We start from the raw sequence: 25,938 nt of genomic DNA, 5'->3' as shown, positions 1-25,938 counted from the left end.
ATAGTGACATACAACTCTCACATATGTATTCACATCATTCATCAACAACATTACTAATACTCCATTTACTTGTATGATTTTGTTGGATAAAATTCACGATCATTCATCAACAACATTACTATTACTTGGTTACTCCATTACTTGTATGATTTTGTTGGATAAAATTCACGATAATTATGATATGATATGATATGGGATAAAGATATTTAAAAAAACATGATAGGTGCAAAGATAGCAAACCCATAATAACATTCAAGAAGTAAAAACTCAACAATCATAATTAATTCAATAAATTCAATATAAGAAATCCAACAATTAATATTCAATAAATTAATGGACCGACTTTATACTGCCAAATGGCCCAAATTATTGAGCAAACATTTCAACAGATAATGCAAAAATTGAGTGCCAATTAATATTAATATTAATAAAAATAAAATATTAAAAAAATCATGAAAAGGATAGACCGATAAAAAGGACAAAATACACGAGTTCGGTTGTTTGTTCTTCTTCATCATCTTCTTCTTTCTTTCCCCTAAAACTGGAAGCAAATACACATCACACCTCTTCCTCTGATCTCTCTCTCTTTCTCTCTCCTCACTTTCTCTCTCTTCCTCCATTATTCTGACCTTCGAGAAACCTTTAATGGCGGAACCAGTTGAGTTGCCTACTCGTTTAGGAATTCTCGCTTTCAGAAACAAAGTTTTGTTACCTGGTGCTATTATTCGTATTCGCTGCACTTCTCCTAGCAGGTATTTTTTTTTTCAATCAATTTTGTAAGATTTGAGATTGTTAGTTTGATTTTGTTTGATTGTGTTCTTAATTATGAAGTAATTTGTAGGTTTTTTGTGATTTTTATTTGGAATTTGGGGATTCTTGAATTTTTTTGCTGTGTTTAGTTGTTGACTGTTGGAATGAGCTAGAATTTTAGCTGCTCAAAAAATAGTGTGTAGGATACTAGAATTTTTAGTGTAGTAATTGATGATGTTTTGTGTCGGCGATCAATCGATCATTTGCTTGGAGGAGAATGCTTGATTTTGGAGGTCTTGTTATATGGATTATGATGATCATGAGTTTAATAGTGAAATATACGGTATTTGGATTTTGGTGACTTTTGAAAGGATTTTTTTGTTAGTTTGGAGAATGGAATTTGGGTTTATAGGTAAAGGTTATGAGAATTTGATTATCAAAATATAGAAAAATCCAATACAGTGTGTACAGGTTTGCAGTATGTTGTTAACCTTAATGCTTGCGAAATATGAAATCGGTGTGGAGTGATGAAGATATATGATCAAAGGTTAATTGAGTGCGCGGAAATGAAGAGATGTTTCGGGGAAAATGAGAGAATGTGAGATGCACGGAGCATATGAAAGGACATAAAATTTTGATGGTATTGTTAAGGTTTTGGCGTATAAGTCAAAATTAGACTGGAGCTTGTTATTGGGAGTGGTTGACTTAGAAAAGACTTTCCGGGGAATGAACATACTGATGTGATGCTTATTGTAACAGTGTAAAATTGGTGGAGCAAGAGTTATGGCAAAGGGAAGAGAAAGGGCTAATTGGCATTGTTCCTGTACGTGATGCAGCGGAATCTGCATCAGTAGGACCTGTGTTGTATCCAGGTACTTATTGTGAAATGTGTTTTAAATTCTTTGGTAATTTCTCCATTGAGTAATTATGCATGTTATGTGATTTTTTTTTTTTTTTTTTTTTTTTTTTTTTTTTTTTTTTTCTATAAAGGTGGAGGGACAGACTCCGGGGAACGCAATGTAAAAAGTCACTCTGGTTTGTCAGAATCTCGAAAGGCAGATGGGAAAAGTCAACAAGAGGCTGTTCATTGGCACAGCAGGTATCCCTTACATCATGCTTTTTTATCCCTATACAGCACCATGTTTGAATGATTCTGCTTGCTTGGTATTTGGCCCTGGTGGCAAAAGTGTGAATGTTTAACATTATCAATTATGTGAGTATTTAACATTAGCAAGCATGTGATATCTCTAGGGGAGTGGCTGCTCGAGCCTTACACCTTTCAAGAGGGGTGGAGAAACCAAGTGGGAGGGTTACTTACACTGTAGTATTGGAAGGCTTGTGCCGCTTCAGTGTGCTGGAACTTAATAGCAGAGGGAATTATTATACTGCAAGAATTTCTCCACTTGACATCACAAAAGCAGGTAAATCATCTGCATATATTATATTGCCTAAAGCAAGTTTATGTATTTGTCATGTCTTGGAAACTTTTTTAGTCTTATTGTAAGCGACCTTTGGAGGGATCTTTGGGAAGTTTAAAGGTTGAAATCCAACCTTTCAACCTTTGAGCTCCCTTTTTTTTTTTTTTTTTTTTTTCTTACACTGATATATAACCTTTAAAGCTTTTTTCTCTCTGGAGAAATAGTCTGCACTCTGCAGTATGTGGCCTAACTTGTGCTAATTATGATGCAAACATAAACGGGAGGGATGAACATCAAAAGTTCTTTATGTTAATGGACAAGGAATTATACAATTTTTTTTGTATAGCAGCATGCTTAGCAAAGATGATGGCTGTCAAACTGCAGTTTAACTAATTATCTATGTGCGTTGGAGACAGAGTATACACTATTGCATTCTGTAGGCCAACAGGTAGGACTTCATTTAATGATCAAATGAAATAGGGGGATTTCAATCATCTCATTTGGAACCAAAGAAATCACATTGTTGGGCATTGGTTTAAATTATAGGGTTCTAGTTAGGTGCTATGTTACATGGACTCTGGAAAGGCACATGTCCAAGTGTCCGATCCGGCAAGTTCCAAATTTTGTTCACGGGGACTCTGTCCGTTATCTGGACATGGTACAGAGACACGTCAATACGTCACTAAATTTATTTAAATAAGTTACATATTACAGAAGCACTAAATTTTTCTTTATGTCCACCCCTATTTTTTATTTTTATTTTAATTCTTTCGTTGGTAAATTCTCCCAATAAATGGTAGTCTTCTTCTCTCCATCTTCTTTATATTAATGGTGGTCTTTGAACAAGAAGTGTTTTTCTTTCATGCTTCTCCTCTTTTTTCCTCTCCACTCTTAATGGAATTGTCCGAGTGCACGGATCCCGTGTCCGTGTTTTAGCTGTGTCCGATTAACATAGGTTAGGTGATTAAGGTTTTGCATCATCACTATGACTTGTTTGTTGTTGCTTGTGGGTTTTAGTCAATGTCAGTTTCTTTTAATTGATATATTTGTGGGCTATTCATATATTGTGATTGGCCTGTGTTTTTCTCCCTCCCTTCATCCCAACTGCTAGATACACTTCTCTAGTACTCTGTTACAAAGTGTTTGGTAAGGTTTCAATAAGGCAAATTTTTTTAGGTACTGCAATCGTAGTTGAGATTTTTTTTATTTTTTATTTTTTTTGTTTAGTTTTTCTTTGCTACTTATTTTTTCTCACAGGATAACCTGGATCAAAGAATGTGAAAAAAAGCAGTTTATCCGTGCTTGAAATATTTATATCAAAACATGTATAGTGAAGATTTAAGAGGATACTTTTTTGTAGGGAGTGTTCTCATATGGAGTAGTACTTCTTTCTTGACTTATATTACAAGATTACTATTTATTTAGTAATTTTTTATTAACTTAATTATGTTTTATGTGTGTCTCGTTTTCTCTATACTTATCCAATATTTAGAATTGCATATTGTTTTGGTAGTGTATAAGGATGAGTAACTTATATTAATGTAAGACACCAAGAAACAAATAGAAGAACAAAAACCTAAAGAGTAATTGTGATGTCTCCATATTAGGGGCTGTTACTGACTTCTTAACATGATATTACACTTGTTTTCTTTTTCCCCATACATAACATATGCGTTTGTATGAGTCTAATACTCTAATTTAATTTTATATGTAAAGGTATTACTTTCAATGTTTTCATATCTTGTCTATGATGGATGTTGAACTATATGTTTTCAATCTGGTTCAGATATGGATCAAGCAGAGCAGGACCCTGATTTTGTCTCATTAGCTCGACAGTTCAAAGTGACTGCCATGGAGCTCATCTCAGTTCTTGAGCAGGTGAAGTATATGGTTGATTGGCTATGCCCTATGGTATATTTTGGTCGTTCAAATTTAGAATATAAAGCATCATAATATTATCTGAATGTTTAGATAGATTGGTCCTTGGCTCTTCAATATTCAAAATATATGGGATGAATGAGATCGTGGAGAACTTTGATATATATGTATATATATATATATTTATTTTAATCTAAACTTACACTTTCATGATGACAGAAACAAAAGACTGGTGGGAGGACAAAAGTTCTTTTGGAGACTGTCCCTGTACACAAACTGGCAGATATATTTGTTGCAAGCTTTGAAATAAGCTTTGAGGAGCAGCTATGTATGTTGGATTCCATTGATCTTAAAGTTAGGCTATCTAAAGCCACTGAATTGGTTGACAGGCATTTGCAGGTATGTCATATGGTGGTTTGTGCAATCAAGTCATATATATATATCTTTTAAAATTTCATGTGCTTATCACCTTATTCTTTGAATGGCTTTGTCTTACTAGTCAATTCGTGTAGCTGAGAAGATCACACAAAAAGTTGAGGGGCAATTGTCAAAATCACAGAGAGAATTCCTTCTGAGGCAACAGGTATATTCCATTCCTCTACTGAAGATTTAGTTGTGAGAATTAGATCTCAGGTGAATGCAACACATTTTTATTATCCATTTCTTCTATAATGCGAAAAGGGTAAAATCCCGTGCTCATTGGATCCCCAAAAGTTGAAATGAAATATTTTCTGTAGCAAGAGCAAACTGCAAACTAAATTTATCTTGGCGTTTTGCTCCCCTTTTGTTGTTGGATAAGGATTTTGAGAGGAGCATTACACCTTTTTGCTTCAAATAAAAGGGAAAAGCGTATTGGGAGTCAATTGACCACAGACATGTTTACGTTTATCTTCCCTGTATTTGTGAAAGATAGATTTCTATCCTTTATGTTCCACCTTCCACCTTCTAAATTTAATAGTAAGGTATTTGTGCACCTCTCCTTTCTAAAGATTATGCGAGGCAGGATCCATAATAAACTGTGCACCTGTAGCCTTTTGTTTTTCTTTGACCCTAGATTATGAGCTCACTGTTGCTAAACTCAAGTATTTCTGTCATCTGGGCACCTGGCTACAATTTTTCTGCCAATTTTTATGTGCTGAAATTTATGTATGTTGCTTTCTACGTTCTTGTGTAAATCATACTTAGATGAGAGCTATAAAAGAAGAGCTTGGAGACAATGATGATGATGAGGACGATGTTGCCGTTCTTGAACGGAAAATGCAAAGTGCCGGGATGCCAGCAAATATTTGGAAACATGCACAGAGGGAGTTGAGGTATGATAGATGTGCATTGAGTTGTGTGTAAATCTCTGAATTTTTTTATCTACCCATTTTTTGCTTAATTTTTGCATGCAAGTCCCTAAATCTTGTTTTCTTTTTATCAGCAGTAGTCAATTATCCCTAATGAAATCTTGTATTATCTCCATTTACCTTAGTTCTACTCCATTACAGTAGCAACTAGCAACAGAAACCAAGGATAATTCAAAAGGGAGACCACTCATGTGGTACTTTTGCTTCTTTTAAGAAGAGAAAGAGAATTATTAAATATAATTGGGTCACAAAAAGGGGAATGGGAGATGATAAAACATGAATAAAAGGTTGACATATGTAACAGTGACTAGAACTTAGTAAAGCGGATGAAAACGGAAAGTGAGTCTAACTTAGGTAAACGGAGGGAGTAGCTCTGTAGCTGTTCTAAGATGTTTATAAAATTTGATCACCTTTTATTTCTTAAATCACGTTTTTTATGAATGATTTTTATTCTTATTACTATGTTGCAGCCTCCTTATAGTTAAATTTAATTTCTTAATTCAGGAGACTTAAAAAGATGCAGCCTCAGCAGCCTGGATATAATAGTTCTCGTGTCTACTTGGAGCTTCTTGCCGATCTCCCTTGGCAGAAGGCTACTGAAGAGCAGAAACTAGATCTTAGAGCTGCAAAAGAGCGTTTGGATAGTGACCATTATGGATTGGCCAAGATCAAGCAACGTATAATCGAATATTTGGCTGTTCGTAAGGTAGATTTTCTTCCTTTTCTTTCTTTCATGGGTGGTAATAGCAGTATGATAATAGGATTTTGTGCATTGCAGCTTAAACCTGATGCAAAAGGTCCTGTTTTGTGCTTTGTTGGCCCGCCTGGTGTTGGGAAAACATCCTTGGCCGCATCTATTGCTGCTGCTCTAGGCAGAAAATTCATACGAATATCTCTTGGAGGTGTAAAGGATGAAGCTGATATCAGAGGGCATAGAAGGACATACATTGGGAGTATGCCAGGTCGTCTTATTGATGGAATCAAGGTAGATACGTCTTATTTATTTTACTTGTTTATTTGGACTTTGTAGAATACTCATGGCTATATTATTTTCATTGGCAACAGCTGTTTTATTATCCCCTTACAAGTGTTTCAGGTGTATTCATCCTATTTTGTGTATTTATGTTGATATATGATGGCATTCTGTACTAACTGGAATCATACCTGACGCTGTTAGACAGTCACCGAGTAAAGTATATCTCTGATAGATTAATTATAAAATGCTTCCTCCGTTTCTCAATTGATGCATCCTTTGTATATGGCACACAAAGTCACAAACTAATAAATGGGGGAGAGTGGAGTCAATCAATCAAAGCCTTAATCCCATAAGTGGGGCCGGTTACATGAACTAAAAATGAATATTCTGTATAGTCTTTCACAAAAATATTCCTCCTCTATCCCTTATGATCAAGTACCTCATTCTCATGCAAATCTATATGCTTCATATCCTTCCTAACTTTTTCCATCCAAGTCATTTTCGGTCTCCCTCTACCTCGTTTAACCTCTTCATTATCCCACTCTTCGTACCTTTGCACCATAGGTGGTTTTCCTTTAGTTTGTCTACAATGCTTGCCACATCCCCTTTCTTGCGAATAAGTGGGGGAGAGTGGAGTAATTGACAAAAATGCCCACATGCTAACCTTTAAGGGCTTTAAGTACAATAGGCGGAGTTTTTTGCCCACCTAAAGTTGAGAGTGAGTTAGTAATTTTGCACATAATTGGTTGAGATTTGGAGGAAATACTTTTTTGCTATATGGATAGGGTGTTCTTTGCAGCGTTTCTTATGCATTATTATTTATGTTTTCTTATCTCGTCTAGAAGATAACTACTTGTATAATTGTATCATCAAACAATTTGTATTAATACAAAATCAAATGCTTTTTGTTCCCTTGATGTTACTTCCATTTGGAAATAGTGGTTGCTTCTTCTCTTGGAATCACATTTTCCATCTTTGAAAGTCACATCTGCATGCTGATTTCAATTGTTTATTGTTTTTGCTCGCTATTTAATGTCGTTATTACGTTCTTTTGTGGGTTTCCAGAGAGTGGGCGTCTCCAATCCTGTTATGCTGTTGGATGAGATTGACAAAACTGGCTCTGATGTTCGTGGGGATCCTGCTTCAGCATTGCTAGAAGTCCTTGATCCTGAACAGAACAAGAGTTTCAATGACCAGTATCCTTTATGACTTATAATATCCCCAGAAGTTTGTATCTTAAAACAGTAACTTCTTGTGGTTGTTCCCAATCTTCTAATGCGGTAGATTTATATGGTTTATCTCATCGTATTGCCTATTGTTCATTCCTCACAACCTCTTTGAAAGAAGGGAAACAAGAGGGGTCCGGCTGGGGGCTTTGGTTTCTCAGTGTCTCCAAATGTCATTGTTTAATCATTATTTTTTTGGGAAAATGTTTGATCCAATTAAATTTTATTATAAGTTTTGTTAGGGACCTAGGGGGTTGATGAAGAGTGGATGGGTCAATGATGGAGGGGTACAGTGACAGATTGACTTTGTTTTATTTTATTTTAAATTCAACCCTTGCTCTTCTCTTTTCCATTCTATTGAACAGGAGCAAGACTTTATTCTTTCTTTCAAACTATATCTCCAAGTCTTATCCCAGTAAAATTTCAATTAAAAGTGACAAAGTGGAGGTACAAGCTTTGATTAGGGTTGGGAAGCCTTTGACCACAGGCTACTGCATCCTCTTGGATTACAAGTGATATGATAGCATGAAGCAGCATTTGAAGTTGAATTTTTTGTATACATTAGCAAGTCACTCTAATCTCATGACTGTAGATTCGAATTTGATGTCATCCCTAACCAAAGTTATACAGCTATTTGAATGTTCCATATGATCTATCCAAAGTTATTTTTGTGGCAACTGCGAATAAGTTGCAGCCTATCCCCCCTCCACTTTTGGATAGGATGGAAGTCATTGAGCTGCCTGGTTATACACCTGAAGAGAAGGCCAAAATTGCTATGCAGTATCTTATACCCAGAGTCATGGACCAACATGGATTAAGTTCTGAGTTCCTTCAGATTCCGGAGGTAGTTAGTTAACCTTACTGTTCTGATACTTCATTATATATGTAGGTGCATGCATGCATGAAAGAATTTAAACTAATCATTTAACTGCTAAAATGAATCAGTAGCTGACAATTAAGTTTAAAGTGTGTTTTGGAGACATTATATCTACCAACTGCCTATGAACATATGGGGTTTGGGACTTTGGGGTGACCAAGGCTCAGTTCCACCATATATAGGCATGCTTGGATGGAAAATAATTCAAGAGGGCAATGGAATGAAAAATAAAGAAATTGGAGGTGGATGAAGGTGGTTGTAGAAGAAATGAGGTAGTGATTGTATGAGGAGAGAGGAATGAGGAAATTATTACCATCATTTTGAAGGCAATAGTTACCCATCACCACACAAGGGTAAAGGTTAATCAATATTTTTCCTCCCTTCTCCTTCGGTTAACTACATAATTACTTATATCACCACCTAATCTACTCATCTCTCTTTATATATTACCCCTAATCCAAGTGTCCCCTTAAAAATAAGTTTCAGTTCAGTTCTGGGTTTGTGAAAATAAAATAATTTCTTTTTTGCTTCTGTGTTATGGTCATGTTTACCTGGGACTTATGTCGATCATATTATGAATTTTACATACATGAGCTTTTATGATACGAGGGGTCTTAATTCTGGCAGGGTATGGTGAAACTCATCATCCAAAGATATACCAGAGAAGCTGGTGTACGAAGTTTGGAAAGGAACTTGTCTGCCTTAGCTCGTGCAGCAGCTGTAAAAGTTGCTGAGCAAGATAACTTTTCAGCTGTTAGTAAAGATTTCCATCAGTTTTCTTCGCCAGTAGAGGAAAGCAGACTTGCTGAAGGGGCTGAAGTTGAAATGGAGGTTATTCCAATGGGCGTTAACAATCGAGAAATTTCAAATGCGTTGCAGGTTATATCGCCTCTGATTGTGGATGAAACTATGCTTGAAAATGTTCTGGGAGTAAGTATCTAGGGTGCCTTTTGTCTTTCATTGCTACCTTTGATATGACAATGTTGATGAGCTTCTTCTGATTTACAGTCTCTTAGCTTCTGCTTAGTCAATTGGTTTCATCATGTGTTCACAGCAATGTATTTCTGTGATTTTTTTGAACAACTACTTCGTATTAGATTTTTAGAGGAAAATGGCAGTATTTTCTTAAAATTTATTTCTCTTGCCAGGACTAGTTTAAGAGAATTAAAAGGCTGGGTTAAAAAAAACAGGAATTTTCAGATAAGGTGGAACTGGTCATAATTTCTTTGTTGATTTTGTCACGGCAGCATGTCATCCTAGTGGGAAAGGGATTGTGGTAAAAATAATAATAATAATAAAAAATAATAAAATCAGTTTTGGTTTTGGCTTTGGCTGAAGTTAAAAAGCATGAACGTTATTTCTATTTTCAAGAGTGTTGTGTTTTACATCAAGAATTAGTTTTAGATACTAAAAGCATCTTGCTTTGGTAACACATGATTTTCTTCGAATCACACTTATCTTTCGAAGGTTTCTCAGAAAGGGTTCCTTGTGATTGCAGCCACCAAAGTATGATGATAGAGAAACTGCAGAACGGGTTTCAAATCCTGGGGTCTCTGTTGGTCTGGTGTGGACAGCTTTTGGTGGTGAGGTTCAGTTTGTTGAGGCTACTACAATGGCGGGAAAAGGTGAATTGCGTTTGACAGGACAGCTTGGCGATGTTATCAAGGAGTCTGCACAAATAGCTCTTACCTGGGTAAATTTTCTCTTTGTATAGCTAGCTGCTACTGTTAGATATGCGTAATACTATAGATTATAGAATGTTGAGAGTACTATATTTCAATTTCGTTGACTTCCAGGTTTTGTAAATCTATAGGTAAGAATGTTTTTTCTCTTTGAGTTCAAGATCCTTGAATCAATAATGGCACTTAACATAATTTTTACAATCTAAATGTAAATAGGTGAGAGCGAGGGCCATGGAGCTGAGCTTAGTTGATACTGGTGAAGTCAGCTTAATGGAGGGAAGGGACATTCATATACACTTTCCTGCTGGGGCTGTACCCAAGGATGGTCCGTCAGCTGGCGTAACATTGGTGATAGCACTAGTCTCCCTGTTAAGTCAAAAGAGAATGAGAGCAGATACGGCTATGACTGGGGAGATGACTTTAAGGGGCCTTGTGTTGCCTGTTGGTGGTATTAAGGATAAGGTTGGCTTGCAATGTTTTTTTTCCCCCAATTTTCATGCTACTTCCTTTCAGCAGTTTTTTCCATATATATGAATCATTGGGACTTGTTTGATCATTACAATCTTCTTCACGGGTCTTGGTTACTGGGTGCCTAAACTGCCAACTGCCAATATGTGAGAATTTGAGAGACCAATTTACATATGTGCCCTTGCTTTTGTATCACATGTGCTGGATTCTTCACTTTTAACCTTGATATGTGCTCCCTTTGTTTGTATCAGCTCTTTACTTTGTTTTGTGGGAGCTGCATTAGTCTAAAAAAACTGTGAAACTCTAATCATGAACAGTAGAATAACCAGAGTACTGCTACTCCACCAGTGCATATGTTCTAATGGTGATAATTAGATTGTATAAGTGGAATTTGAGTCTATGATTTAATTTCTGCTCAAATACCAAACTTCTATCTGTCTGTCAAGTAAATTTGTTACATAACTATATCTAAGTGACACTCATTAAAAATTTTAGCATATTGTTTGGCATAAGGTCTTTGGTGTAGGAGTTGGGTTATCTAAATTGTTAGTTTTCTTTGTTTGCTATGTAACAGGTATTGGCGGCACATCGATATGGTATAAAGAGAATCATATTGCCTCAGAGGAATTCAAAAGATTTGGTTGAAGTGCCTTCAGCAGTTCTTTCTAATCTTGAAGTAATGTCCTTTTTTTTTTTTTTTTTTTTTTTGAAGTAATGAACCAATTGCCTTGCACAATTAGAAAACTTGTAGTAAAATGTTTTAATTAGGAAAAAAAAAAGAAAAAAAAAGAAAAAAGAAACCCTTGAAGTAAAATGTGGATGTCTGATATAAAGGAGCCCATTAATTTTGTTCCCTAATGATTTCACTTCTCTCAACCAACAGATAATTTATGCCAAGCGAATGGAAGACGTATTAGAACAGGCTTTTGAAGGTGGATGCCCATGGAGACAACGCTCAAGGTTATGACAGAACCAAAAGATTTATTTATCTTGCAAACAGTGACCGGTCAGGCATTCGAGTTTAGCAGAGGGTTGCAAGGCTTAAGTGTATTCATCTGTGGTTTTTGTGTATGAAGAGGAGAACTTCGGGACAAAGACCAGTGATTGCTAAATGTAGTAGAGATGATGAGTTAGATCATTCCTTTTGCTCTATATGACCTCTGAAAGCTATAATTATTAGTCTTGTAAATTGTACAGAAGCCCTGTACCACATAATTACAGCTCTAAAGCTTTACCATGTAAATTTTAGTATAAGCTATACTTGGTGGCTTTTGATAAATGAAGTTCATTCCACTATACGAAAAATGTCTTTGATTTATGTTTAATTCGCACAAGTAACAAGTTTGCTACTGAAAATCACTGAAGTATGTCTTTGTTTTGTGTGTGTGTGTTTTTTTTTTTTTTTTTTTTTTTTTTTTTTTTTTTTTGGGTGCTTAGAGAACCACAAGGTCGGGTGATGAGAATCGATTCCAAGATCACCTCTCATATGTCGAGAACCTTTAAAGAAGCCTCAAAATTTTCAAAGTGTCTTTTGAAGTTGATGAAGAAGAAAGATAAGGTAATTACTGTATAAGTTTAACAAAAAAGGAAAAATTCTTGGAACAAAAAATTGAATTGAACAAAAACATTCTTGGCGTTTGACAGGACAGCTTGGTGATGTACTGATGTTATTTGTTACAATAGAAAGATACTTTAGCATTCAAAACTAATAACTCAACAATTTAGGATACATGTCAAATGATGCAGCTTTTCTATTGACCTAAGATTGGCCATACAAACAAAAAAAAATAGTCGGAGCATCAAAAACAGCGTATCTGTGAGTTTGCAACAAGAAAGGCAGGGGGGCTCTTGTTTCACATAAAATTTATTAAGCTTTCCAGGCCAACACAGCGATATCCATAGAGAGCTGCACAGTATAATGATCCTAAACATTCAACATGCCTTTATAAGAGTTAATCAAAATGGAAGAAAAATCACATTCAGCTTAAATATCAGCCGGTGAGGGCAGCATTAAGAGCACTGTGGACATCCACTCCAACTTGGGCTTCAGCTTTTTCCAAATCAGTGGATGCAGAATTGAGCTTTTGAGTGAATTCTGCAAGGCCCTTCTGAACAGCAGCAAGGTCAATTTGTTCAACAGGTACAGCCTCAACAGCAATAATATCAGCATATGAATTTGCATGGATGAATGCAAACCCACTGCTTATAAAGTATTTTGACACATCATTGCCTTCATGAACTGACATGACCCCGGGCTTCAACTCAGCGATTGTTGCAACATGACCAGGAAGCACACCCATTTGACCAGTGGTTGCAGGTACTATGATCATATCAACCTGAAAGAAGACGAAATACAAAATGAAAGAGTGCGGAAACTAATTCAATTGCAGGAAGAAGGGGGGGTAATAAATAGAAGTGTTGAGCAGCATGATTTGTGTTACTTGTCTTCCTACTTTTGCAATTTTTAGGAGAAACTTCTCCAATAAAGGGAAAAGACAGATCAATTTTCCCACCTCAACCCCAAAGGAGAAAAATACATGTCAAAAGTGCAAAACACACTCCCACACAGTCACACTGGAGCCTCAACATAAATTAATTAAGTGATAATGTCAGGGCATAAACTACCAAGAAGGAAAAATGGGATAATGTCCAGCAGATTTCAGATGTAGTCTATATATGTATAAGGCTAATGAAACCAAACACAAAATTTGATAATTTCTAACATGAAGGTTTGAAAGATCTAAGAGACTTAATCAGCTACCCATAATTTTTGCACTTTTGAACTCTGTTGGAACTCAAAAATTATACTACGGTATGATTCACATCATCTGTATCTCAGTAAGTAATCACTAACTATAAAGAATTTCACAAGGGTGCTTCTATGATATGTGATGTCCATTCAAAAGGAAAATTCACCGCTATCAACATTACGTCCAATTTCTTAAAAAGAAGATTCCACCCTGGGTAGGGTTAAGGAGCCTACAGCCACAATCCTGTTATAACACTAAGGTTGTTTCCAATTGAGCCTTCATCCAATATGCAACCGTCAATTACTTCATCATAATTAGGTAGAAGCACAGACACTTTAATGGGCCATTTTCATTTAGTTCATGCACACGCACGCGCGCACACACACGCACGCACGCACGCACACGCGCACGCGCACGCGCACACACACAGAGACCGATTTTGTATGGATCTTTTTATAGGTAGTATCATGAAATAGGCGCAATCCAAAGTATATACTTTGTAATACCCTAAAATCCAAAATCAAACCAACACTATAATTTCCATCATATTTGCATTCAATCAAACAAAAAATAGAGACTTCAAAGAGACATTACAACCCTCTAGATCAAATATCAAAGTTACTACACACAACTTTGTATAAAAGATGATGGTTTAAACACCAGAGAACATACACATGTGCATGCCAGAGACCACATACACATACAAGGAATCAAGAAAAGTCCTACAAATAATGAGAAGTGGCAGAATTTATGACATAAACCTCATAAAACAAGCATATGCAGCTTATAATGGTGCTCAATGAAAAAATATACCCTTTACTGGCAGAAAATGCTACAGAAAAAAGCTAAGAGACCCAATAGAGCCTAAAGTCTCTAGAACAAGGGATTATAAACCAACAATGTTTTCCTAATTTGGTGCTTCTCACTGGTGAAAGGCTAAGAGCACAATCATGACCAGCAAAGTAAGGCCTTCAGAAGCACATTGTTCACACAAAATAAGCGAGGACACACGAAAGACAAACATTTTGGCCACTAAGACATGAAAGAAAAAATTAAGCTAAAATATATACATGATTAATCTCAAACATAATTGGGACAGATTCATTTACCATCTCATAAATATGCACATTTGTACAAAACTAACCAAATTCCACAAAGCATCTTTTTCTATCTCCCCATCACGACTTACCTTTCATAAGCATTTAGGTCTCAATCTGATCTAAATATCATCAGTTCATCTATAGTGTACATTAGCACGAACTCACACACTGCATAGATGCAACCATCTCTCATTTGCGACCCTCCTCAAGAGTCTATATCACACTCTATGTCCTTCTACCAGGAAAATTACTGCTACAAGATCACCACACACCAACCCTCTTGAACGAACCTATTTCCTCCAAACAATCAAGAATTCCCAATAAATTACCATTAAAGAGAAGGCAGGAAAGCTGACCAATAACAGATAGGCACAGGGAAAAAGTTCTTGCAGCAATAAGTGAGCTAAAGGTTATGGAAATTCATTTAAACTACTCAATGTACGCAAAAATAAAGGAAAATTATACAATTAGCCTTAATAATATAAAGCCAGTTACCCATATACTAATTAGAAGAATCCAATCAAATTGAATGTCAACTATCTCCTTTCACAGTTCACAATCCATGCCATATTAATTCATCAAAAATACAAATGCAACTTACATCTACCAACTATTAGCAAACAAATCAATACAAACCCTAATTACATTGACCATATAAAAAAAAAACCAAATCCACCCAAAAAAAATACCCCACAAAAATTACCATCAAATCCAAAAAAACCCAGATCTCAATAATCCCAATTTCATCAAAACGCCATCAAACTAAACAACAATCAAATCCAAAAAACAGAGAAAACCAAAAAAAGCGAACCTCTTTAGTAGAAAGCGAGGTGGAGTAAGGAAGAGCGAGATTAATAGTGAGCTTAGAAGGGATAGTAGAAGGAGTAGGAGGACGAAGCTTCATGTAAGAAGAAGAGGTATTGGGAGGATCTATGTTTGGAACATTTTTCTTCCATTTTTCCAGAAATGTTGCCACACCTGCTGGTGTTTCCGCCGGAACTTCCGCTGACGTTGAAAAAGCCTTTGATTTGGCGGATCGGAGGAGGCGGGCGGTGGCTTGACGGTACATTTTTTTTTCTGAAGAAGGTTGAAATTTGGAAATGGCGACTATCTCAGAAATTTGTGTTTTCTGAGTGATGTAATTTTCTCTCTCTTCTAGGGGGAGGTGAGATGAGAAAGAGTGGTGTATTAGAAAGTGGGCTTTTTGTGTTCAACAAATTTGAGAGTGGGCAATCAAAATTAGGTTTTTATTTTCTTTTAATGTTAATGTTTTACACTAGGCCCAATTATAAATTGTAACTAGGGGTTGAAAAGAAAACATTTGAGGACAATTTTTTTTTAAGGGAAGATGAAAGATCCTAATGAATCGACACTTTTTATAGGTTTATCCAGCCTACTTCCGTAGATCAAACTTGAGAGTAGATGGGGAGGTAAGGAATCCCCCTACACTAAGCAAATTCTTACCGAGTGGCGAGTTGAATTCTTTGTAACCGACTTAAACATGCGACGAGATATTATAAGGGGCACGAGATATTACCTTGCTGCCACGATCCACTGAGATTCAGCCATATGCCAATTCTATTTGTCCCTCCCACATCCTATTCCCTAAAAATACCTATATTTTGAAAAATGAGGTTAGCGATTCATCTTATATGCTAAAAAATGCTAAGTACGGGATTAAGACAAGTCACAAAGCCTAAATGTTGGGATGTTGGATGATGCAAGGGGGTGTGTGGCATGTGTACAAGACATGTGCACCCAAGGACAAGGCATAGTTGGATATTTTTTTTGCATTTGAGGATATGTCGACTTTGCCTTAAGACATGATGATTAGGAATGAATGAGATGGTTCCGGCACTATGTATGACTCCCAAGGCCCTTTAAGATCCCATGGAAGCACTTGGATGCATAATCTCGCCGGGTGAAAAAATGACATACAGAAGCCAAATATGAAGGCTAATACACGATACCGAAGCAATTCAGGAGATGTCGCCGGGACTCAGTTTCAAAAATTCACGGAACACTACGGGATGCATCGTAGGGTCATATAATATTGTTTTGAACCATATAAGACCATTATTCGGCTACGTAAAGGCCCCATGAAAACCTATAGCCAATACAAGAGGCGTGTACGAAAACGGGTAAACTGGATGGTTAAAGATAAATTGGATGGTTCCAACCACCCAATTGGACTTCTGGAGGGTATTAGGGATCATGATAAACATCTTGGCAGTTTTTATTTCCGGACCAAAAAAAGTAAAAAAAAAAAATTCAAAATTGAAGGCTATTATCCACGCTTTTGAGCAATTTTAGTGGTTTCGAAACCCGGTGTCGAAAAGTCTTACAATAATAGGGGATACATCCCGCGATCATATAATGCCGTTTGGAATCATATATGATCAATATATATTGTCATAAATGTCCACAGTAGGCTTGAGTTTATGAAATCGGTGCAAGTTGTAAACGACTAAATTAGATGCTTAAAGGCAAATTGGATCGTTCCACCCACCCAATTGGACTTCCGGAGGATATTAGGGTTCGTGGTGAACATCTCGGCAATTTTTGTTTCTAGGCCAAAAAAAGTCAAAAATTTCCAAAATTGAAGGCTATAATCCACGCTTTTTGAGTAATTTTGGAGGTTTCGAGACCCGGTGTCAAAAAGACTTGAGATAATAGGGGATATATCTTGGGGGTCATATAATGCTGTTTGGAACCATATGTGACCATTATATGTTGTCATAAATGTCTGTGGTACGCTTGATTTTATGAAATTGGTGCAAGTTGTAAACGGGTAAATTGACTGTTTAAAGGCATATTGAATGGTTTTACCCACCCGATGGACTCTCGGGGTATATTAGGGTCCATGGTAAGCATCTTGAAAAATTTTATTTTCGGGCCAAAAAAAGTCAAAAAATTTCAAAATTGAAGGCTATTTATCCACACTTTTGAGCAATTTTGGTGGTTTCGAAACTCGGTGTCAAAAAATCTTAAAATAATAGGGGATACATCCCGGGATCATACAATGTCGTTTGGAACCATAAATGATCATTATATGTTATCATAAATTTCCGTGGTAGGCTTGGGTTTATGAAATCGGTGCAAGCTGTAAACAGGTAAATTGTATGCTTAAAGACAAATTGGATGGTTTCACCCACCCAATTGGACTCCCGGAGGATATTAGGGTTCATGGTAAACATCTCGACAATTTTTATTTCCATACCAAAAAATGTCATAAAATTCCAAAATTAAAGGCTATTATCCACGTTTTTTGAGCAATTTTGAAGATTTTGGGACCCGGTGTCGAAAAGTTTTGAGATAATAGAGTATACATCTCGGGGTCATATAATGCCGTTTGGAACCATATGTGACCATTATATGTTGTCAATCTTGTCATAAATGTCTGCGGTAGGCTTGGTTTTATGAAATCGGTTCAAATTGTAAACTGGTAAATTGACTATTTAAAGGCATATTGGATGGTTTTACCCACCCAAATGGACTCCCGAGGTGTATTAGGGTCCATGGTAAGCATCTCGGCAATTTTTATTTTCGAGTCAAAAAAAGTTGAATATTGTCCAAAATTGAAGGCTATACACGATTTCGAGTCAATTTTTGACAATTTTCCAAAAAATGAATTGAATGCGCGGTGTGATCCCTGGGATCATATAAGGTGGTTTGAAACCATAAGACACCGATGAAGATGTCTATAAAGTATCAAGAATGAGTTTTGACTCTCTTTTGAAATTCATGAAATTTTGAGATATAATTATGTGTAACGGGTGTATTGTATATGGGTATATGACTGAACGTGAAAATAACATTTTTTTTTGGTGATTGGTTTGGTTAACGGACAAAAATATTTGAAATGGAGATGTAAATATGTGATAAGTTAACGGAAATTAATAATGAATGTACTTATGTACTGGTAGAGTAGTAGTACCAGAAACTGATAAAGTGTTGAAACTTGAAAATAATAATATAATTAATTACATTAGTCCCCAAAGTTTCTTAAATAGTACTCCCTCTGTCTCTTTTGTTTGCGCTCCATTTCCATAAATGAATGTCTCTTATTAATTGCCCCATCCATTTTGGGCCAGAGTTAATTGGTTATTACTCACAAATATTAACTTTTTATAACTTATTTAAATATATAATAAAAGATATCAACGGTCAAACATGTGCATCGGCAAGCGTGTCCAATCAAAATGTTGCAAGTAAAGTGGGACAGAGGGAGTATTTCTTAATAAAGTAGATTTGTGGGATGGAGTAAATAAAAGGAGACAGAGAAAGTAGAGGATATTTGAGATATTTTAATAGTTTAACCACCTTATGTGGCTTATTATTACTCATACGATGGAATTACTTGTATTTAGTTAATTACTAGAGTGCAAATAATAATGGAGTGACTTTGGTTCAAAATTATATAGAAGTGTTTTCAAATGCAATTTTCATGTCTTAGTAAAAGTGCTAAGTTATCAAATGCTTAGAAGCATGCACAAATATAAATTATGAACATAGAAGGTATACTATATAAATAGTTCATTCAAACTTACCATCTTTCATCCATTATCCAAATTCAATCCAATCTCATCAATCATTTTGTATATATCAACTAAGCTACTATATATATAATTCCCAATAACAAAAAAATCATCTAAAATGGTTTTTGGCTCCACAAATGACTTCGACTTCCCTCATTTCTCACCGCCACCACCCTTTCATCCACACCCTAATCCACCCCCGCCGCCCACCCCAATCATCCCACCACCACCCTCTCCGGACCCCCACCATCCAACAGTCATCATATTCGTCGTGATCATCTCATGCAGTTGTCTCTTCTTACTAGGAGCCCTATTCGTAAGCATTTGGTGCTTCATCAAAAAGCAAAGGAATAGAAGGAAAAGTGTTCATGAGAGGAAGGATATAGATGTGGATGAGCATTTGAAAGTGCAGGAAATGATCGTGCCCGGGTGTTGCGGGCCGAAGAAGGTGTTGGTATCGGTGGAGGACGATGTACGTGTACACGAGGATGTTCACGTCAAGAGTGAGTTAAATATGACGGGTAAAGGTGGTTTAGGCTTACGAGAGGGTGGTGGTGAGGGAAGTAGTGTGCATCAGCTTACCCAACCTGAGAGCCAAGTTTGATAAAATCTACGACACTATTGTTGCAGATTATTGCATGTACGTTATACGTAAATGCAAAATATCTCGTGCAACCGTTGTAAATTTTATAGATGTGGTCTTACTAAACCAATATCAACCAATATTAAAATGTTACCTGTATTTTAAACTAATAAAATGGTTATTAGTACATATGCGTGTACACTCTCTCGAGTTATTAAGTTAATTGAATAGTTTGATGTACGCACGCAGTGGATAAATACGCTAGCTAATTAATATTCATAAAATTATATATTTTCTCTGTTCTATTAATACTGTAATAATAGACTTTTTGCATTATTCATCACTCTTGTTTGACTATATAACTAGTTATTGGCCCGGGCGATGCCCCGGGTCATTATAAATTTATTACTTTAATCGTACTATATATATTTTGGCTTGGGTTTGTCATTGAGAGTTTAAGTGGTGATTTTTTTTAAAAAAAAATTATTTATTAAATAGGATAGCTTTAGTAGTTTGTTGCTTGTATGAGCTGGTTTGATTATAAGAATAATTTTTTTACATTAAAATCATAAAAATATGATAAATCAAATCTTTATAAATTTGATGTCAAAATATCTACTGCTCCATAATGCACAAAAATCTTTTAACTCTGTGGTACAATTTTAAATTATGAGTTAATGCACAAAATAAAAATGGAGTAATGTTTAATTTCTTACAAAATTTATTATTAAGCGAAATTGTCATGCATATGAAAAATTTATCAATTAAACTTAACATTATTGATACGTGGAAGTAAGTGTATGGAGTTTTTCAATAATTAATGCTATGGTATGATTTGGCGACACATCATATGCCAAATGACAAAATTGGTGACACATGGCAAAAGATCATGTCTTGCCATGAGTTTTAATAATATATATTGATGATATGATTTATACGTTAAGCAAAATAAAATTAAATCACGTGGGATGTTGTTGGATTCGTCTCATAAAATACTTTCACTAATATCAACTTTTTATAATTTTTACCGTTACACAATTATAGATATTTGGCATATAAAATGTGCTTTGGGATGCGTATAATTTCATCCTTGTTGTAATCTTATAAGAACGGAAGAAGTGCTTCTTATACTTCGTATGTGCAAGTGCATGGTTATTAATATACTCCTTTCGTGTTTTAATAAGTGTTACACTTTGACTTTTTTCACTATTATTCACATAATGGTTTGACTTGATTAATTTACTAATATATAAAACAACAAATGTTATTGTATAACACATTATTGGATTCGTTATAACGTATACTTTCATAATATCAATGGTCCTAAAATTTTATTAATATATGATTAGATAAGTTAATGGTCTAAGTCATGTCTCAACATGCGTGTTTGATCAAATTGTAACACTTATTAAAACGCAGTGGATTTATTAAATGTTAATATTAACCGTAAAAATACCTTGACCTAATCAAGGTAAAGCCGAACCCTATTTTGTCATAAGAAGATAATTAAAAATGGTTTAAAATTTAAATAAAGTAGCTCTTTAACCTTTATTCATGATAATTATGAGGAAAAACTTAAAAAACAACATTATTATCCGATGAATTAAGTATAATACTTTAAAAAAAACAACATAAAAATATTCATAGAGAAAACCAGCTTTAAATTAATTAGTGATCCATAATAAAACGTTTCTTAATGAAATTTTACGCTAGTCATTTAATTTGTAATGATTGAATTATTGAATAGTTTTTTTTTTAAAGTTAGTGAATATAGTATAAGGGTTTGTTCTAATTTATTAAATTAAACTGAAATAAATAGTTTATGAGAGAAGGAAATTAGAAATTCAACTAATTGGAGCTGAACTGAACGAAAATTAAGCCGAAGAGAACAAACCGCCCGAAGTCTGACCACTCCCTATAAAATGAATGATAACTTAACAATCAAAGTCTTAATAATCTTAAAGAACCACTAGGCGAAAATATGTAATGGCCACCGGTTGAAAACCCCCCATTGCCACCGGTTTTGAACCGGTGGTCATTTGGGGGGTGACAATAAAGCAACGCATGGCCACCGGTTCAAAACCGGTGGCAATAGTCTTCATGGCCACCGGTTAACCGGTGGTAATAATAATTATGGCCACCGGTTAACCGGTGGCAATAATAATGGCGCGGTGATACATTTACCATCTCTACCAAATTTATTAATGTTTTAAATTGCACATAACATTATATTTATATAATCCTTTCATTTATTAAGCAAAATTGAGGTTATATATATAATTTAATTATTTTCACAATATTAGATATTAAATACATATGAGGTTAAAAAAAAAAGGAACATCCAAACCACACGGTAGCTATGCAAACAGTCGAACATAATTATCAAATCCGGGATATCACTCGGGCCACACACTAGTTAAATACGTAGTAAATCTTAAATTTAAATTGGTACATCAATCCATGAATTATACCTTATTTAAGTAAAACACACTCTATTATACAGAGTAAGATTTATAACATGACGGAATTTGAAATGAAATGTAGCAAATAAATGTGGCCGGGTTGAAATATAATTTTTAAAGGAACAGTACATAATGGTATTCAATTATATCAAGCTTCAATTAGGAAAGACTTGACGGTTTCGTCAGAGCTTATTTTTAATGTACGTCCTCGATTGTGAGCTGCAAGTAGCTCGTGATACTGAAGATCCCTGTAAATTGGTGGGTTGTCATCGTTAGTAAGACCTTTAGCTGGTCCAAATAGATGATCATCCGCCGGACTTAGGAAAATAGCTGCACTTTGTCGTGTTACGTTTTCATTTGTGACTACCTGATGTTCACCGGGTTTAAGCTTTCCGTTGCTAACAATCTTAATTAGAACAAAAAATAAGTGTAAGACGTATTAAATTACTAATCGTTGCAAATAATATGTAACGGAGGTAATAATTTAAATGTACGTCTATGGTAAGTAATATACCTGCATGACATTGCCCATGTTAACAACAAAAACATCAGGAATAGGATCAGCTGGGATCCATTCTCCATCATTGAAAAATTGAAGGCCTGGAATATCCCCTTGCACAACAATGGTTATGAGACTACGGTCCTTGTGCCTAGCCGCGGCTAAAGTTAGCTTAGGGTCCGGGCATGGAGGGTAATGATTCACATTCATGTCAACAACTTCACCAACTCCTGCCTTTTCAAAGTAATCAGCTTCAAGCCGTAGTCCCTCCGCAATCAGCTTTAGTAGTTCCTTTCCAACTTGATTTACTTTCGTCGCAAATTCTCCAACAATCTCCCTAAAATTCGATCAAATTAACTACGATACATAAAAGTATGTATCATTGTGGTGGTTTCATGATCTGATCATTAAAATTACCTGTATTTAGCAGGTTTGTCAGGCCAGTAAGGGGCGCATTTCTCAACAGGTAAGCATCGTTGTGTTATAACATCCCTCCAAAAGTGAAGGTCTTCTTGAAAATAATTATAATTGCTTGTATACAAATTGAATATATCCTTCCTATCGTAAGAGATATATTTCTCTTTATAGCTCCCCTGGAAGCTCGAAGAATTCCTTGATCACACTTCTTGCCTCACTTAGTAATTTGCTTGGCACCCCATGATTTTTAATCTGCCAGGCCACCCAATTCATGTTAGCAAAATGTTTTTTTTAAAGGAAACGTATATAGATATAAGCAAAGAAATAAACCTGAAAGGCTCCAAGTTCTTGAGAAGCCTTGATGATCTGGCGGATGACATCAGCACGAGCAGGATGATGAGCATCAGCAAATGCATTGGTGAGGTCGATGAGAGGAATACTCTGGTTGCTTTTGGGAGCAATTCCATTTTCTCCCGGTCTTTTTTCAGGTGGAAATATGTAGCTTTTAGGCAACTTCTTCCCATCACTCCAACTTTGAACAAATAAATTCATTTTTAAACTTTTTTTTTTTGTTTTTTTGATTGATTTTCACTTTAGCTTCAAGGGTGGAAAGGAAACCTATTACATACTAGCATATTTATAAGGAAAAATTAACACCATAAAAATTAAATTGGATTTTGCCCACTGTGGACATATGTCAATTAGGTATTGGTTTTACAAAAAATAAATCCTACCTCCATTTCATATTATTTCCTCTCTACTTTATGTCAAATCCTTACAAATAATATAAAACAAAGGTAGTAAAAAACCCCTTAAACCCTAACCCAACCCTAGCTGTCGGCACTGCTTGCCCCACCCAAAACCAGCCCCACCACCACTGTCAAAACCGTGCAACTCCATCCCTTCCCCCTCCTCGAAACCATCCAGCCCATTCAACCACTGCAAAAACCACCCCAACCTTCGCCCAGAAATCGGAATCCACCGCCAGAATCAAACCCCTCTCTCCACCGCCCAAAACCCCCTCCTCTAACATCGAAAATGACCAAAACCCCTTCCCCTAACACCGAATACCCCCGAAACTTCCCCCATAAAACCGATGGATAGGATTTAATTTGCGATCTAGCGTCTTCTTCATCGTTGGTGCGGTGCGTGAGGTGGTTGTAAGGGCTAAGGTGGTTTTAAAAGAGGGGGAAGGGAGAAAGTGGTATAGTCGGCAGTTTTGGTGGGGTAAGGGGCCGGGGTTTCGACGATTGAATTTGGGCTGTTGGCGGCAAGGGCAGGTGGTTCCGGTGGTGGGGCTGGGTTGGGTTAGGGTTTAAGGTTTTTTTTTATTTATCTTTTGTTAAACAAATTGTTGAGTGACACTTGTCCACAATGAGCCCCATTAACGGATTCCATCCAAAAATACATTGAAATCAAGTTTTTTGTTTTTTTTTTTTTTGTTTGTTTGTTTTTTTTTTTTATATAATATATATGATATAATAGAAGTTTTAAATTTTGTGGTTTTATAATCCATTTTTTTGTGAAATTTGCATTGTGGTGTTATTTTCTAATTTTTCTTATCTGTAAATTACTCCTTTCGTCCATTCATTAATGAGCCTATTTGGGTTTTTTCACGGGAATTAAGAAAGTTGGTGGAAGTACATAAGTGCATGCAGGGTTAGAGAGTGATAGAGAGAAAAATAATGGTTGGGAATAATTGAAGAGAGTAAGAGATAAAGTGATGGAAATTAATGTAAAAAGTAAAGGAAAAATGAAAATTAATAATCCCACCTTTGTCATTTGCTCAAAACAATTCCACCTTTTCGAAATCGGAAAACAATCTCACCTTTAATTTAACCCCTATTTTCTCAAAATATTCCCTAAATCAGTTTGTAAAATTAGTAACCTGTTTTAGAAGGTGACTTGCCACGGGTCACCTTCTAATTGGTATTTTTTTAATAAATTTAAAATAAAGAAATTTTTTTTAAAAAAAAAACTTTCTTCTTCCCCAATTTCCTCCCCGGCCTGCCGAAGCTCCCATTTCCCCAGCCAGGACCAGCCGCCTTTACCTTGCCTTAGCTTGCCAAACCCACTCCCTTCCCCGGTGGTAAACATTAATCCCCACCCCTAACCCCTTTCACGTCGAGGAACAGATCGAAGTCTCCACTGCTAACCCTTTCCCCAGTTCCCGATGACGAACAACCCCCATCACAATCAATTTCACAAACCGGTCAGGGATAGGGGAGAGGCTGCTATTGTGGTCGGCATTGGTCGAAATTTGGTTGCGATTTGGGCAGTGGATTGACAGAAATTGAGTTGTAAAAATTGGTGAAAGGTGGTTGTTCGGTGTTGTTATTTTGGTGCGAAGTGTGGCGAGTGGCAAGGGGGAGGTGTGCGGGTTGCTACTGCAGATGTTAGGGAGGTTTGTGGGAGAAATTGTAGTGGTTAGGAGAGAGAAAGAAGGTGGTTAGGTTGTTGCAGATAAGGGTCAAAAGGTGGGATTATTTTCATATTTTGAAAAGCTGGGATTGTTTTGAGCAGAAATGGTAAAGGTGTAATTATTAGTTTTTATATTTTCAAAAGTAAATCATTGGTACAAAAAAGTGATGACAACCATCAAAAGGGGAAAAAATATTCTCTAATAATACCAACCTTTTAACCTTAAAATAAAAATAGGCTCTCAATTTTGAATTTCCCAAAAAGAAATACAGACTCTTAATAAAGAGACGGAGAGAGTACTAAAATGAGAAATCATGATAATGGATTGCTCAAGAGATAAACTTTATGTATTTATTTTTGTGTCACTTTACTATTTCACTTTTATAATTTATAAAAATGTAAAGAACAAAAAAATTAAATTGTGAGAGTAGATTTATTTACGAATTTATCTCTGAGAGAAACTTTGATTTTCTTGTTACATTTACTCATTTGCACTTGGCTTATTTTAGTTTTTGTTGTGAAAAAAGAAAAAATCATAAAAAAA

The 25,938-nt window shown here is 35.7% G+C and overlaps 3 protein-coding genes across 3 annotated transcripts; 2 read left to right on the top strand and 1 right to left on the bottom strand.

The window, feature by feature from the left end:
- Nucleotides 1-500: 500 nt before the first annotated feature.
- On the top strand, nucleotides 501-11,941 carry LOC110730254 (lon protease homolog 2, peroxisomal-like). Its single transcript, XM_021910040.1, has 17 exons — nucleotides 501-752; nucleotides 1,510-1,622; nucleotides 1,741-1,849; nucleotides 2,002-2,171; nucleotides 3,955-4,046; nucleotides 4,266-4,445; nucleotides 4,546-4,629; nucleotides 5,232-5,359; nucleotides 5,900-6,101; nucleotides 6,174-6,380; nucleotides 7,437-7,567; nucleotides 8,228-8,441; nucleotides 9,102-9,404; nucleotides 9,973-10,167; nucleotides 10,373-10,618; nucleotides 11,199-11,300; nucleotides 11,508-11,941. Exons 1-17 carry the CDS (start codon nucleotides 646-648, stop codon nucleotides 11,589-11,591), a joined length of 2,667 nt encoding a protein of 888 aa, XP_021765732.1. The 5' UTR covers nucleotides 501-645; the 3' UTR covers nucleotides 11,592-11,941.
- Nucleotides 11,942-12,217: 276 nt separating this feature from the next.
- Nucleotides 12,218-15,702, bottom strand: LOC110730255 (ATP synthase subunit delta', mitochondrial-like). Its single transcript, XM_021910041.1, has 2 exons — nucleotides 15,286-15,702; nucleotides 12,218-12,960 (listed from the first exon to the last, which is right to left on the bottom strand). The coding sequence occupies exons 1-2, from the start codon at nucleotides 15,541-15,543 to the stop codon at nucleotides 12,616-12,618; spliced, it is 603 nt and encodes a 200-aa protein (XP_021765733.1). The 5' UTR covers nucleotides 15,544-15,702; the 3' UTR covers nucleotides 12,218-12,615.
- Nucleotides 15,703-18,948: 3,246 nt separating this feature from the next.
- On the top strand, nucleotides 18,949-19,835 carry LOC110729998. Its single transcript, XM_021909782.1, has one exon. The coding sequence runs from the start codon at nucleotides 19,131-19,133 to the stop codon at nucleotides 19,614-19,616; it is 486 nt and encodes a 161-aa protein (XP_021765474.1). The 5' UTR covers nucleotides 18,949-19,130; the 3' UTR covers nucleotides 19,617-19,835.
- The last annotated feature ends 6,103 nt before the right edge of the window (nucleotides 19,836-25,938 follow it).

The sequence above is a fragment of the Chenopodium quinoa genome, unplaced genomic scaffold, assembly GCF_001683475.1.
Source record: "Chenopodium quinoa cultivar QQ74 unplaced genomic scaffold, ASM168347v1, whole genome shotgun sequence".
Lineage (NCBI taxonomy): Eukaryota > Viridiplantae > Streptophyta > Magnoliopsida > Caryophyllales > Amaranthaceae > Chenopodium > Chenopodium quinoa.
This window is presented reverse-complemented; position numbering and strand designations above follow the sequence as displayed.